The sequence below is a fragment of the Eupeodes corollae genome, chromosome 1, assembly GCF_945859685.1.
Source record: "Eupeodes corollae chromosome 1, idEupCoro1.1, whole genome shotgun sequence".
Classification (NCBI taxonomy): Eukaryota; Metazoa; Arthropoda; class Insecta; order Diptera; family Syrphidae; genus Eupeodes; species Eupeodes corollae.
In genome coordinates this window covers 111,118,184-111,133,753 of record NC_079147.1, presented here as the reverse complement: position 1 = coordinate 111,133,753, position 15,570 = coordinate 111,118,184, and the positions used below count along the sequence as shown (strand labels likewise).

Below are 15,570 nucleotides of genomic sequence, written 5' to 3'. Positions count from 1 at the left end.
TTGATAGAGCAGTGTAAATTCTCCATCGTCATTCTGCACAAACGGATAAGTTTGACAGGGATGCCAAAACTAGACATTGCTCTGTAGAGCTCTTCTCTATGGATGCTGTCATACGCGGCTTTAAAATCGGTGAAGAGATGGAAGGTATCGATTTAAAGCTCCTTAATTTTTTCCAAGATCTGCCGTAGTGTGAATATTTGGTCGATAGTGGACTTTAATGGTCTAAAGCCACACTGATAATAAGGACCTATCAGGATGTTGACAAACGGCTTCAGACGTTTACATAATACCGCAGAGAGGATCTTATATGCAATGTTAAGGAGACTGATGACTCTGTACTTGGCTCAATTTAGAGGGTCTCCTTTTTTATGTACCGGGCAAACTATGCTGAGATTCCACTCATCGGGAATGCTTTCTTCCGACCATATTTTGCAGATGAGTTGGTGCATGTTCCCTACGAAGTCATTGCCTACTGCTTTAAATAGTTCGGCAGCGATGCCGTCAGCTCCAGCTCAAACGTTGGCCTATTTAACACTTTGGTTCTTCCCCATCGTGAATACGAATACCCAGTATGGACTTCTTTTTAAGAGATTAACAACAATAGAGTAGAATCCGTTCAAAGCAACTTTAAACGTATCGTCTTAATAAGGCTACCATGGTCTGATCCTTAGATCTTCCCTCTTTATAAAAATTGGATAATGCTTCTTCAAAATTCAGCCTCTATTGCAAGGGAGGGTCTATAATGAAATTGTCTTTATTCATCAACTTTTAACTGATATAAAAAATACACAAAACCCGTAATTTCCAATTAATGCATGTTTCTCAATACCGCACTAACTATGGTACACATGATCCATTAACTCGCATGTCTTAACTTTTAAATATATAAACCTATTTGATTAGAGCATAAGCAAGAGTATTAATAAAAACATGCTTAAGACCATTGGACTACACACTTATATGTTCTATCAATTTGTTTTTAGTTTAATTTTTGTTTATATTTGTTTCTTTCGACGTTTGATTTTTGTATTATTAAATTGTATTAAGTTCATTTTATTTTTAACTACTACTTACACTGCACTAAGTTTTTAGCCAAATGAGCTCAATTTTTGAGGTTTCAATTCTTTGGTCTTAATATCCATCATATAATAGTTTAAATTGTAACATTAGTGTCGAGAAAATCAATTTTCAAAAAAAGTTAATGTCTGATGGTCATTAGTAGCAAATTTTGTTAAGCATTTTCACAAAAAAAAGGTTCCCATAATATTAATATTTAAATATAAATATCTGTACTAATAAATTTAACATTTAACATGCATTCTTGTTTCTTAATGTTTGAGATTAACATTGCTTTTTATGCATACTTTTAATTTGTGTTTCACTTTCTTTCTTGCCTTTATCACTTAAGAATTTGTAATCGAAACCTGAGAATTTGAAATTAAATGTATTTTTGATTAAAATTTATTACTTTCTCTGCTTTTGGTTTTCATTTTTTGGAATAATGTATAGAAATACTATCGGTAGAAATATATATACTAAATGCATTTAGTAAAACATACAAATACAAAATCACACCATATTATCTATTTTTCGCTACACATGTACAAAAGCTATACATATTTATTTAATTGCTTAGTGTACCTTAGATCACATACATACATAAATATGATTTAGTTCTTTCTTGTGATTATAACCTGTTTTATTAAAAATGTCTGTCTTCTTTTGGATAATATGCTTCTTAGCAAATGTATGTTTTAATTTTATCAAAATTCTTAAATTATTCATAAAATCTTCATCAAAATTCATCTTTAACCGAAAACAAGATTAACCTCTGAAAATATTCAACTTTACCTAATTTTTCAAGAATTTCTTCAAATATTGGTCTTAAATTCTACATCAAAAATTCAACTTTTGACCGCAAAATTAATCGGGCTCGCTATTAATTATTCAAGTTAAACAATCAAGTTCGAACTTCAGCTCTTTTGTTTCGTTCGTGGATATTCAATGTCAAATAAAACGTTATATGTGATCATTCATTCTTGAAGGAACTCATAGTGTCACCTCAATATAATAAAAATATACAAACAAAAAAATTGCAGTAATTATTCTTTAACATAGGCAGCGCGGACTACAATCAACGGACTCAAGTACCGTTGTTGGCTGAAGTAGAGTATACGTTTTGCAAAAGCCATGGAAGAAAAGAAAACAACCGTTTCACTTTACAGACAACTTCATTTATTCACGTTTGGATACATTTAAAATGTATGTCTTTACCTCTCTGGTCTGATCAGGACAGGACAGACCTCTACCAACTTAATGATGATGGTTCAGCGCTGCGTTCGAATAGATATACCGTCATGCTTCTTTTTACGCATGAATTAATTAAAATAGGTCGTCGTCACCGTGCGTCGTCGTCGTAGTCGTCGTCGCCGTTGCATTGTCGTCGTCGTGCCCGTGTAGTTCGTCCATCGTGGTCATCAATAGTTTCACGAAATTAACTTAAAACTATGTTAAAGTTAAATTTGACAAGCCCATTTATTGGAGAAAATTGATTACAATGAATGTACATGCATCATCACAAAAGCCACAATAATGGTAATTTAATTAAACTACCAAAGTAAAATTTAGGTATGTAGGTAAGCTATGTATAGGTATCCAGAGCCCTCACTATTTTCATTTGTTCTTTCTTACGAGCAGTTTCACATTTTGAGTTTTGTTTTTCTACGAAAGTTATTATAAGTACTTGAATGGCATTATAAGTTTATGTGGTACAACAAAGAATTTACGGTTGAATTTGTCATTCAAATCAGCTTAACACAGTTTAGACCAATTTCACGATAGTGCTATGATAAAGAATGTTTTTAATTTTTGTTTTCATCTGGTCGTACAATAGAAATAAACTTTATGCTTACAAATTATCTATTCATACCTTATGCATTTTCTGATAGTAATAAAATTATTTTGCATATACAATAAATGGTCAGCTAAATTAAGAAAAAAATAATTTTGTTTGAGCCTCAATTGGAATCTAACCTTATAATATCTCTATTAGGTAAGGTTTTAAAAATTTGAACAAGGATTTTGCAAAATAAAAATTTGTAATTCTAGATGAAATCATTAGAGAATCTCACTTAGTTTTCGGAAATTCTCAAATACTATTGGGATAAATTATTAGCCTTGATTTGAAAGACCTTAAGCTTTCATGGTTTGGAAAAATATGTTTAAGAGCAAATTTGGGTGTGCTTATTCCGAACTCCGATTTTAGTGTTAAAAATTACAATTTTCGACATTATTTTTAACTTCCCGTAGGAGGTTATTGTAATTGGTGCGATTTGTCAAATTGAAAATTTTGATATTTCTCGATTTTTTAAGGACCCTAGATATGATTAGCTCTTAGAATAAAAGATTTCTTGGAAAATTTCTGTGCGCGCGTGTGTACGTACGTTCGCGACGTTTTTTCGTCGTCCATAGCACAAGAACCAGAAGAGATATCGACTTCAAATAAATTTTGTTGTACAGATAATGCAGACTCTTAAAATTTAAAAGGTGTTTTTTTTAACAAGGCAAATTAAAAAAAGGTCAAAATTTTGGATAACCCATAATATCTCACGAACCAATAACAACTAGTATATTGTTAGAAAAAATTCCAACTAACGTTTTTTTTATAAATCAAAAAAACTGAAACAAAATATTTTTCACCTCGATTATTTTACGAAGAAAAAAAGATGTTGTCTCCAAAATAACTGTATGGTAAAGTTTTGAGAAAAAACGAATTAACAGTTTTTTTTAACAAAAATTAAAAAAAAAGTAATAGTTGGTAAAAATTGACTTTCGAGTCAAATATCTTTTAAATAAAATTAAGATATTGGCTTTAAACTAATTTTATCTTATAAAAACTATTATTTTCAACATTTAGTCAAATTTTGAGAAAAATCAAATGGACAGCTTTTTTACACAAAATAAAAACCTACAAAAAAAACATTACTAAAAGTTGGTAAAAATTGACTATCGATTCAAATATCTTTCAAAAATTTGAGATATTGTCTTTAAACTAATTTCATTTTTTAAAAATATTGTTAATTGAGTAACATTTTAAGAAAAATCGAATTGACAGTTTCTTAAACCAAAATAAAAACCTAAAAAATAATTAACAGAAGTAGGTAAAAATTGAATTGAAATTGAATATCTTTTCAAAGCTTTGAGATTTTGGCTTAAATCTAATTTTATCTTATGAGAAATATTGTTTTGAACATTTCGATTCAAATATCTTTTCAAAAATTTAAAATATTGTTTTCAAACTTATTTTATCTCACAAAAAATATTGTTTTCAACATTCAGTGAATTTTTGATAAAAATCCAACAGTCCGTTTTTTCATAAAAAAAAATATTATCTACAAAAAACAGTACGAAAATTTCGTAAAAATGATGTCCGGTTCTCGATATCACGTGGACAAATGAAGGTATTGACTTCAAAATAATTTCATTCATCTAATTTGTATTTGTTTATATAAGAAATAAGAACTTTTTCGATATGCTATTTAAATTGGTAAAAATTGATTAACGACTAAAAAATATCGTTAACAAAAATAGATTTTGAAATCAAGCTATTTTATTATATTATGGAAAAAATTGTTTTTAATTTCAAAATTTCTTAGTATAATTTAATTGACAACTTTTTTAACAAAACACAAAAACCTACAAACTTTTTAAGCAAGACTAATCGACAGATAGGATGGGAAGTTATCAGTGTGGGTCGCATCCCAACCTCTTTTTTAAATATATTTTGGTGTAATAACGTTGTTTTTTTAAGTTTACATGTACTCAAGGGGTTATTAATACCCTAAACATGTTTACCTTTAAACGCAGTGCGAGTGTTAGAAAAATAGGGAAGGATTTAAGAGGAGATACAGGTGCAATTTTGAATATCCAAATAGCAGGGAAAAATAAAACTCGGTAAAGCATTCCACATTCTCGATAAGTGTTTAAAAAAAGAATTCCTATACTTACAATAAATCCGAAATTGAACTCAAGGGTAAACCGATGAGCATTCCAGGAAGTTCGAGTATTACAGCTTAATTATTTTTTAGCAGGAATGCAACTTTATAATTTGACAGAACAATTTCAAAACTCTTTTTTTATCCTGCCCCAATATGAGAGTAATATTCAAGTTTTGGACGAATAAAGGCTTTGCAAATTATAGCAAATTCAGAAGGGGTGACAAATTTCTTGCACCGTCGGAGGAACCCTAAGCATTTTGCAGCATTTTTGGCAATATCGAATATGTGATCATTTCATAAGACGCGATCTGTGATACACATGCCGAGTACTGAAAGTTTATTAGTTTACTGGATGCAAGTGCCACTCACAGATAGCGGCATCGGGGGTGGGTTACGCTTTAACTACAGGAGATAGCATTGACTTTTTGAAGTATTAAATTCTTAAATTCTACACGGTTCGTAAGAAATTGGAATTTAAAGAGCTAATCATATCTGCCATTGGAGTTCCACATTCGATGACAAGGATGTGGATCAAGAAACAAATATATAAAAAGCTGAGGATTCTGTCGTCAGCGAAACAGTTCAATGGATTGGAAGTGGAAAATAAAAGATCGTTTATGAATATAAGGAGGACTATCGGAGACAAAACAGAGCCCTGGTGGACACCAGCTTTTAATTTATGAGTTTCAGGTTTGAACTTGTATTGAACGGTTAAAAAAATAGTTTCTGATCCAACGATGAAAGGATTCATCAATACCAAAAGTATGAGATGACTTGGTGCTAATTGCTATTAAATGCTTTTGAATAATCTAAATTTCTCCAAAATGATTTATTCCACTGTTTAGTGAGATAAACCATGCTACGAAAGCCCTGGCGGTCGTTAAGTAGCTTTCGTTCTTCTAGGCATATCTTAAGTTGGAGGATAGGTGTTGGGGAGGAGAATTTACTTTTTTTTAGAAACAAACTGAACAAATAGTGTTTTCCATGCGCTAGAAAAAAAAAATCATATAGAGTAGGAAAGATGAAAAAGCTTACGCAGTAGTTTTGCCAGCGTTATAGACCAACTTTTCAGTACAATAGGTGGGATACTTTTTGAACCAGCAAATTTGTGTAAGCCAAGGTCTTTCAGTACTCCTGCAACTGTATGAGGGCAAAAGAATATTCATCCCATAAAATCGTGTACGCTCTCAAGAAAAGGAGGACTCATGACATTTTCTGGTAGCTTTGAATTAATTGCAAAGTGGTTTTATTAATTGAGCTTACAAAAGGAGTATCATTGTTGAAGAACGTTGGAACCGAGCGAAAATTTGGTTCGTCAAATACGATTGTCGAAAATCTTTCCAGCTTGTTTGAACTAATTCCAGTTTTTCTCAGTGGGGTTGGTTTTATAACAACGGAAACTCACAACTCTGATCCTAATAACCTCGTTACAGCCATAATAAGTTCTCTTTGGGTTTTATAGATTTTAACCTTTTTTTAGGATAAAATGTCAAATTTCACAAGAAATTAAATTTGTAACCATATCTGCGCCTGAATACACACGAAGCATAGTAACCAGTTAAATATCCTGAAGTATTCATTGAGATCGTCTCAGTTGGCTTTCTCATATTGCGAACGGTCCTCATAGGACTTTTTTCTTTAAGTGAATTTTTTTGACATGAAATTTTGCAGATACGAACAAAAAATACTGATTAAGTATTTATTAAGATGAGAGATACGAAACAAGTCTAGGGTGTTGTCGGGTTGACCTTTAACGTCAGGAATTAAAGTTGGCTCGTCAACAAGCTGAGTTAGTTAATCCAAAGACTCTAACATACCTTCTTCCGGGTGTTGTCTGACCATCAGACAAGCAAAGAACGAATTCGTTCTAAGGATAAATATTACTTTCATACCGTTTTGCGATTTTAAAATGTGATATCTTAAAAACCAGAAGTGAAATATTGATTATCAATTCGAACCTGATTTGAAAAAGTATAACTTGATTGCCAATTATAAAACCTTCTTGACAAGTGTAATTATTATTAAAAGCAGCAACTTTGAACTTCGTTTAAACCATTTATTATTTTATCTTAGCTTATTTTTCCAACAATTTTGTTTTCCAAAATTTTGTTTAATGTGCTGGAATTTATAAATTAATCAAAACTAGTTGGACGAATAACAAACAGACAAATAAATTTGATAACAATAACACGTTAGACAGAAGTTTTCTTTTGAGTGAACTCCATTTTTTGTGGCATTCGAATGCGAAAACTGTAGAAATAAGTTCCACATGCATTTTTCTTTTCTCACATAATTACTCATTTTGTGCCTTTGTTTCTGTTGCAACTTAAGTATGATAGTGATTTTAAAAATAATATTTTAGAAAATGTTTCAAGACATGTCACTAAAAATAAGTGTTTTTAAATTCATATTTTTGATTGTTTATGTCTAGCTAATGGCTTCTTAGATCAAATTCTTAATATAGTTTTTAATGATACCTTCAACTTATATCATGTATAGCTTAATATGTAAAAGACAATGTAGGTGTTTCATAAACATACATGAATAAAAGTTTAATTTAAATAATTAAAAACTAAATCGGTAACATATCTAATACCATTCATTCGTTTCTTTACAGAATATGGAAATGAGTAATTTTTCTTCAAAAAAGTTGTCCCGCGAAGAACGTAGATATTCTGTACCGCACGGACCAAACACACCTTTACCACCAGCCGCATCAGAAGACCTCCACGCATGGTCAATCTACAGGTAAAATAGTTTTGTTTGTGATATATGTATTATTTTTATGACGACTTCCTGAAATGATTGAATGATGATTAACCACAATGCAAATCAATACGATTGATGGCTTCTGTACATATAGAGACATAGCTACCTAAAATATTTATTGCATTTCCGCCTTTTATCCATGGCCACACGCTTGATTGCACAATAACTCGATGCGGTACCTCCTATTACCACAACCACCACCTGCAAGCCTGTCAAATTGAATGAGAATTTAAACAATCATAAAATAAACTTCGATCCGTCAGAAACATGGGTCTGGTCGCAACTGATAATGATTCTCAATTGGACACACATATTATAGGCGTGGTGGTGGTTAAATTGTTCCGGTGTCAATTTGTAAATTTTCGTTTCCATTTTTTTTTTTTACTTTGCAGACAAAATCTTAATTCAGACTTCACCGATTCTGCCCTTGGTTCATCCGATAAATCCCCGCTGCCATATGGAAACTTCCAGCTACGCGATACGACTGTCCAATCAATTCTTAACCATCCACGGTACGGTCCAAAGTGAGTCGAATTATTTGACCTATTATCGGATTTTAATTATATTCTTTTATGTTCTCCAATTAGATCACCCTTAGGTTCAAATATGTATACGTACCTTAAGTTTGGCCTGCCTCGAGTCTTCCCTCCAAATGCCGGCTCACAAAGATCTCATCGGCCTGGTCCGGGTCCGGGGAGGGGGCGGATAAATCGAGGTTTCAGAGATAGCTCAGGCCCACCTGCAGGTTCGTCAGGATATGACAGCAGTGACAATGAGACAACGAGAAGTAGAGTGCCACCAAATTTAAGGTGAGAATATTCGACCCTCACCTTCATGAAAGAACTTTTAACAAATGTACCATTTTTAGAAAATACCGTAGTGAATCAGACTTTAGAGCTATCGGAGGAATTCCAACACCACGGCCAGATTCAAGAGCACAGGGCGTTCCAATTGCTGCCTTACGACAAGCCAATAGTCGAGCTAGTATAGCGGGTAAGGCTTCTATAATACAAATATAGATTCGAAACAAGTTTAATATCCAATTGATCTCTGTGCAGTTGGGAACCATGTCAATTCACATTATATCCCTAATGGTAAGCACTACGGAAACCGTTCGCATAGTGAAGCGGACCTTCTTGGTGCCGATATGGGAACATATGGCGACTACGACTCCCGAACTTACACAACCAATCGTAGTCGTATGGAAAACCATCATCATCACAACCAGCACAATCAGAACCACAATCAGCACAATTCACACCATCATGCACACACAATGTCAAATCGAAAACATTCCAGCTTAGGTTTGGTGTATCCCAATATTCAGGTGCATTGCTTGGATGTGAATCCAGGCTTGCGAGGAGTTTCCTTGCAGGCAAAGGCCGGAGACTTATTTGCAATAATGGCGACTTCCCAGCCAGAAGGAACCGCACTCACCGAATGTCTGGCGGGACTGAGGGAACGTATTTCCGGCGAGGTTCTTGTAAATGGACAACAAATAAATAGGCGCGGCTTGAGGGAGTTGTGCAGTTATGTCCCAGCCCTAGAAAGTTCATCACTTGATCCTCGTATGAGCGTGCAGTGTACGCTAAATTTTCATGCAGCACTACGGGGGCCGATTGATCGCAGTGATTTCAAAGAAAAGGTAACAACAAATTGATCCTCGTTTTATTATTAAGGAGGACGTATTAAATGTTCTTTGTTTTATGTCAAACTTTACAGATGGATATTCTCATAGAAGATCTTGGACTCACAACTTTCCGCGCATCAAATATATCCTCATTGACACATTCGGAGAAGCAAAGACTTAGCGTAGCTTGTCAGCTGCTGGCTCAATCTTCGATACTTATTCTAGATCAAGTAACGAGCAACATGGACATTTTCGATACGTTCTTTTTAGTCGAATATCTTCGACAATGGTGCAGTGGTGGCAGAATAGTTATAATGACTCTTCAGCCGCCCACTTTTGAGATTCTTTCAATGTGCTCTGGTGTTCTTTTGCTTTCTGGCGGTAGGACAGTTTTTTCTGGCAGTAGATCAGATCTACCACGTCATATGGGCAATCTTGGTTATCCTTGTCCACCATTTAAAAATCCAGCTGATTATTATTGTAAGTTTGTTATTTCTATGATAAAAAGAGTGAGTTTACTAATGATATTTTTCTTTTTAGTGGACTTGGTGACGCTTGACGATTTGTCTGCCGCGGCCATGTTAGAATCATCAGCCCGTATTGAGTCCTTGGCAAACTCTTGGGATCAAATCAATTCGGAGCCACCTCTGGCTGCACCGCCTGCTTCACTTCCGGCTTTTACACGAAAAGCCGGATTCATGGGACAAGTGAAAGCTTTGATAAAGCGTTTTGCTGCATATAAACAACCGGGATCGTTGCTTACATGGATAAGCAAGCTTATAGCTGCAGCTGTTCTGTCGCTTTGCATAGGTTGTATATTCTGGGATGTGCCTGCATCAGATCCACAACTCACTTACAATGACCGCTTTGGTTATCACCATTGCATAATGGCGGTGGCATATTGGCCGCTTCTCATGCTCACAATCAGAGATGCTCAAGATGACCGAAAGCACGTTGAGCGAGATATTCGACTGGGGATGTATTCAAGAGAACTTTATATAACAATTCAGGTTTGAATTAAGAATCAAAAACATTTAATCGATGTAATTCATTCAATTTTTGTTTGTTTTAATTCAAGTGCTTCATGGGCCTGTTTCCAAGCTTGTGTATATGGTTGGCATATCTCCTTCCCGCACATAGTATGGCTGGACTGTACACCTACTCAACAAGCAGTGACACTGGAATTTATTTGTACATGGGTGAGTTGTTAAAATTCCGAACATAACTTCTCCAAATTAATAATCAATTTATTTCTTTTCTAGGATTCATGCTCACATATCTTACCGTAATTCAAACTTTGGCAATCTTCTGTGCCCATCTGTTTCCAACGAAAATGTCCGCCACTGTTCTGAATGTCCTTCTTACACTGGCCCTAACAGCTGTTGGTGGATATTCAATACATTCGAGGAATGTTTCAAAAATGTGGCATTGGCTGCAGTTAATTTCACCACAGAAATGGCTCTTACCGGTTCTGGTGGCCGATGAATATAGCCCTGAGACATTGACCAATTCAGCTGGACTTCAGCTTTGCCGAAATAAACAGGTCTGAATAAAAAAAAATTGTACAAATATTTCTTTTTCAACATCAACAATATTCGAAATTAGGTTCAACATCAGGAAATTATTGTCCAACAACCATGTCCAACACCAAATGGAACACAAGTGCTAGTCGATTTTCAGCTACTACCACAAAATCACGTTCTTGATCCATCGAATATGGAAGAAACAACATTTATTGCTTTAATTTTATCATCTGTAATACTCTTCGTGTTTACATTCATTATTTTTAGTGTCAACTGTAGAAGAATTTTTAAACGTGGACCAAGGAAAACGTATTGAAAGAGGAGAGGAGACGTTTATGATTAAGAACTAAAAACAAAAAAGCAAATATTTTTGTATGAATAATTTTTATAGAATACTAATTGTTAGGGCCTACAAAACATCACATTAGAAAATAAAAATAAAAACAAAAATAAATAAAAGAAGACGAATGAAGTACATGTAGTTAATATTTAAGACATTTTTTAAATATCAATATTCAAACAAAAGTATTTAGATAATTGATTTGTTGTAAAAACTGCCTATTCCGCAAATGGAAAATGGAAGATCCTCCTCCGTGAGTTCTTTTTCGGATCACAATTGGATTTACTTCAACATAAGTCCAGAAAATCTTTTCCTTATGGAAATCCTAAAAGTACTGCCTGGACAGAAATTCGTTCAAATAGTTAAGTTCGAACTAAACAAAATTCCAAATCTTAGCATAGAATCTTTAGAAGATCTGGAATCCAGGGTTAACATTTTTGACATTAACAATTGGTGAGCAAATAATATATCAGCGTTTTTGCGTCTAATAGATAAGTGTTGCAAACCTATAAGTTTTAATCGATCGACATAAAAAGGCAAGTTGGATATATCATCCCAGGGATGGTCACGCAAGGCAAATCGAACGAAACGTCTTTGAACATTTTCAATTCTGAGTAAATGGTTTTCATAAAAAGGAGAAGTTGGCATGCATATTCAAGATGAGGACGGACTAGGGAAATGTAAAGCGCTTTAGTTACATAGGGGTTGTAAAATTCTTTTGACCATTTCTTAATAAAGCGAAAAGATCTATTAGCATTATTAATAATTTGGTCAAAATGGAAATGGAAATTCAAGTGTTTGTCACACATAATACCAAGATCTCTAATAGAATCTAAATAGAATAGAGGAATCTATAAGTTCTATTCGCAAGGTAGAATCCTATCCAGTTTATTAAAATAGATGGAAAGCCTAGTGCTCTAAGTTTGAGAAAAATTATCTTATGGGATATTTTATCAAAGGCTTTGCTGTAATCAGTGCATACAACATCAACTTCATTACCATTCTCAAGAGATGACAAAACTTTTTATATAAATTCAATTAAGTTAGTCGTAGTGGATCTACCTTTTAGAAAACCATGTTGAGGGGGGGAGAATAAGGGCTTGCAATCGAATTAAACGGAATCATAAACTAAGCTTTCCAAAAAGTTTCGGAATGCATGAAAGTTTCGCAATAGGTCTTGTTAACTTCAGTGTTATTACCTTGTTTATGAATGGGAAATATAAATGAACCTTTCCACCTTGGGAAAGAGAGAGTTCAAAGAGAGAGGCTTTGACAGAGAATGCATACATTTTTTTAGAACAACTGAGGGGACGCCATCAGGACCAATGATAAAGTTTTGTTTGAGGCTTATGATTTTGGCAAGTACCATTTCTTCAGTTTTTAGTTTTGAGCGCAACCATCTAAGTAACTAAAACAGCGAGGATCAGGATCATGGAGATGTTCAATATAAGATTTGCTAAAGTATTTAGCAAATAGATTTGTTATAGTTGTTGGATCTGAGGAGATTGTGTTGGCGAAACTCATTGAAGGTGGATCAGAAAGAAGGTTATTTTACATTTGGTTAAGGTATTGGTTATAAAGGCATTCCCTTAATTCAGAGAAAGAATTATAGGCGAGAACATAGTTGTTGTGGTCGACACGGGTATTTCTCAGGCTACAGACCTCTCTGTTGTACCACGGGGGAGAAGAGGTGAAATCTTTTTTGCGATAGAATGGTACTGATTCTTCAATACAGTATGAGAGAATCAAATAAAACCAATTTTTAAAGGACTCTACTTTTGAGTGAAGGGAACTTAATTTAAAGTCGGCTGAGATACAGGAGATCGTTAAGTTTGGAGAAATCAGCCCTACGAAAATCATAACAGTTATTCTCCATTTCAAAAAAGTTGTTTTCAAATTCAAGGGGTAAGGAGATATTAAGGGGAGGGTGATATCGATCCAAGGTTGAGAGAAGGTGAGGGCTCACGGAGACAACACAGTTATAGCAATCAGATGAGATCAAGGTGTCTCCCCATAAAGTTTACTACTCTATTTAGTTGAAAAAGACCGCAGTCAGACGGAGGTTGAATGAAAAGTGATTCAGATTCAGAGGAGATGTTAGTTGGAAAGAAGGATATATGATCATCTGACGTGGACCAATTGAGATGGGGATGATTAAAGTCGCCAAGAACGATGATCAAATCATTAGGTTGCACTTGTTCAAGCAGATAATCAATGGCATTAACAGCAGCTTGGTATTCTTTAATTTGTGGGGCTGTTCGAATATAACAACAAAGGACAAAAATTCAAAACTTAGGGAGTGTGACCTTAGCTGATACATCTTCAAATTCGATTAAAGTAGTAATGTGGAGCTATCAAAATTACTATTGATATCTTAAAAGCACACCACGACATGTGTATCACTCGCACATTCCACGACATTCATTAGATAGATGGAATAGTCTTTAGTGAAGAGTTCCGTACTAGGGATATCGGATGTGAGGTTGGTTTCGGTAAGGGCAAAGATGTCATAAGGAAGGTTTTGGGAGCTATTAAAGACGGCAGACGTTTTTGACCGTAACCCTATTTCATTTTGATAATATAGGGTAAGACATTTAGGTTTCGTGGTCTTCAGGTTAGGAGCGATAGTATTTCTTCATATCTGCACGGGATTTTGGATATGAGATAATCGTTTTGAAGAGATGAAGGACGCGAAAGAGGATAGGTCTTCTCTCACTTTATGAGGAGAAATTTCGAAGCCATCAAGAAATTTCAAGAATATTTCCATAAGTGCATCACGTTTGGTAGGGAGGCCGCCTTAGGTGATTAAAACCGTTGTGTTTGTATTTGTTTGGATGGAGGCTTTATAGAGGTAGGAGAAGTTTTTCGGTTAAGGGACGAAAGTTGGTTAGGGAGAGAAAAGTTTGGAAATATTCGTGTTTTAAGAGTCCAGTTGGGTTCAATATTATTTTTGGGACTAGGTTTGGGATTAGGAGTCGTATATATTCTCTTTGGTGATGAAACATCCAGTTATATTTGAAGGGAATCAGGAACTTGAATCTTCTTTCAGACAATTAAAGACATTCGCAGATTTTGACACAGAATTCTCGTTTAAAATAGGAGCGAATCCATGTAGCATCAGCATATACGGGACAATTATTCAGCACAAAACATGTGTTGTTAGCAGATTCAAGCCTGCTGATTCATAAATTCCAATCGGATAACTTCCAGGAATGGCCACATTTGTTAATTACTTCGTCTTCCGAAATAGTATTTACCGAGGTGGTTTGTTACAGGGTCAGCAAGCAGGTTTGCCGCATGAATTTCTTGACGAATGGTATGCCGGGTGTTTAATGACGATGCACACTTGTATATTTTTGTTCTTGATTACTTACATCGTGCGTAATAGATATGAGTGCGGTTAAAACCCGAGAAAGCATACATACTACCAGTAATGCTACAAAAACTGTAAGAAATAGCAGTAAAATGACTGGAGACCATCTTTAAAGGATACATCTATCTCAATCATGTACCGGAGACACGGAGACAGGAGTACTTTTTTCCCCGAAAGTGGGTAGGCATGGACATGAACCCGCGAATAATGTTCCGCCATTTAGCTTGGAATATTGGAACGCATCCTAAATACCCATATCAGGGAAATTCTCGAAGAATTTCCACTAGAATAATATCAGCACGTATATCTCAAAAGGGATTCTACTGAGACGGCCCTGCGTAAGGTAGTGCATACCATTGAGAAGACAATTCATTATAATGAATTGACTCTTGCTACCTTCTTAGACGTAGAAGGTGCTTTCAATGTCGTCCTTACTGAATCAATTCACGAATCACTTACTTACATCGGGGTAGAGGTTTTTATTCAAGAATGAATAATTTGTATGCTAAGTGATAGAAGGATTTAAGCTTCGTAAGGTAAAATAATCTCTTCTAAAGATGTGAGTAGACCTTAACAGGGTGTTCTCTTCCCGTTCTTATGAATTTTAGCAATGAATAAAATCCTCATAAAATTAAAAAGTTGTGGGATGAAGGCGGTAACTTATGCTAATGATTTGGTTTTACTGGTATCGGAAAAGCTCGTCATTAGCGGAATCACGGAGATGGTTCTGAAGTAAGTTAGCAGCTGAGCCACAAGCAGTATACTAGGTGTTAATCAGAGCAAAACTGGACGGGTGCTCTTTGCGACCGAAACTAAAACACCTACCATCTACCAGAGCCGACTGAACAGTCAAACCCTGTCTTTATACTTCAGCGCAAAATATCTAGGAGTCATTCTAGATCCCAAAGTACACTTCCTTTGCACGTTCTATTTGGTGT

At 34.7% G+C, this 15,570-nt stretch overlaps 1 protein-coding gene across 2 annotated transcripts in view; it reads left to right on the top strand.

The window, feature by feature from the left end:
• LOC129939879 (ATP-binding cassette sub-family G member 8) overlaps window positions 1-11,381 on the top strand; it is a 57,551-nt gene extending 46,170 nt beyond the window's left edge. Inside the window, exons 2-11 of one of the 2 annotated variants that reach the window (XM_056048059.1) lie at window positions 7,615-7,745; window positions 8,159-8,278; window positions 8,354-8,575; window positions 8,635-8,759; window positions 8,825-9,411; window positions 9,489-9,876; window positions 9,937-10,406; window positions 10,475-10,595; window positions 10,659-10,939; window positions 11,002-11,381. In XM_056048059.1, the coding sequence (XP_055904034.1) occupies window positions 7,615-7,745; window positions 8,159-8,278; window positions 8,354-8,575; window positions 8,635-8,759; window positions 8,825-9,411; window positions 9,489-9,876; window positions 9,937-10,406; window positions 10,475-10,595; window positions 10,659-10,939; window positions 11,002-11,235 (2,679 nt within the window). In that variant the 3' untranslated portion in view covers window positions 11,236-11,381. Of the gene's footprint in view, window positions 1-7,614; window positions 7,746-8,158; window positions 8,291-8,353; window positions 8,576-8,634; window positions 8,760-8,824; window positions 9,412-9,488; window positions 9,877-9,936; window positions 10,407-10,474; window positions 10,596-10,658; window positions 10,940-11,001 lie in introns of both variants that reach the window. The other variant, XM_056048058.1, reaches the window with a different exon arrangement.
• The last annotated feature ends 4,189 nt before the right edge of the window (window positions 11,382-15,570 follow it).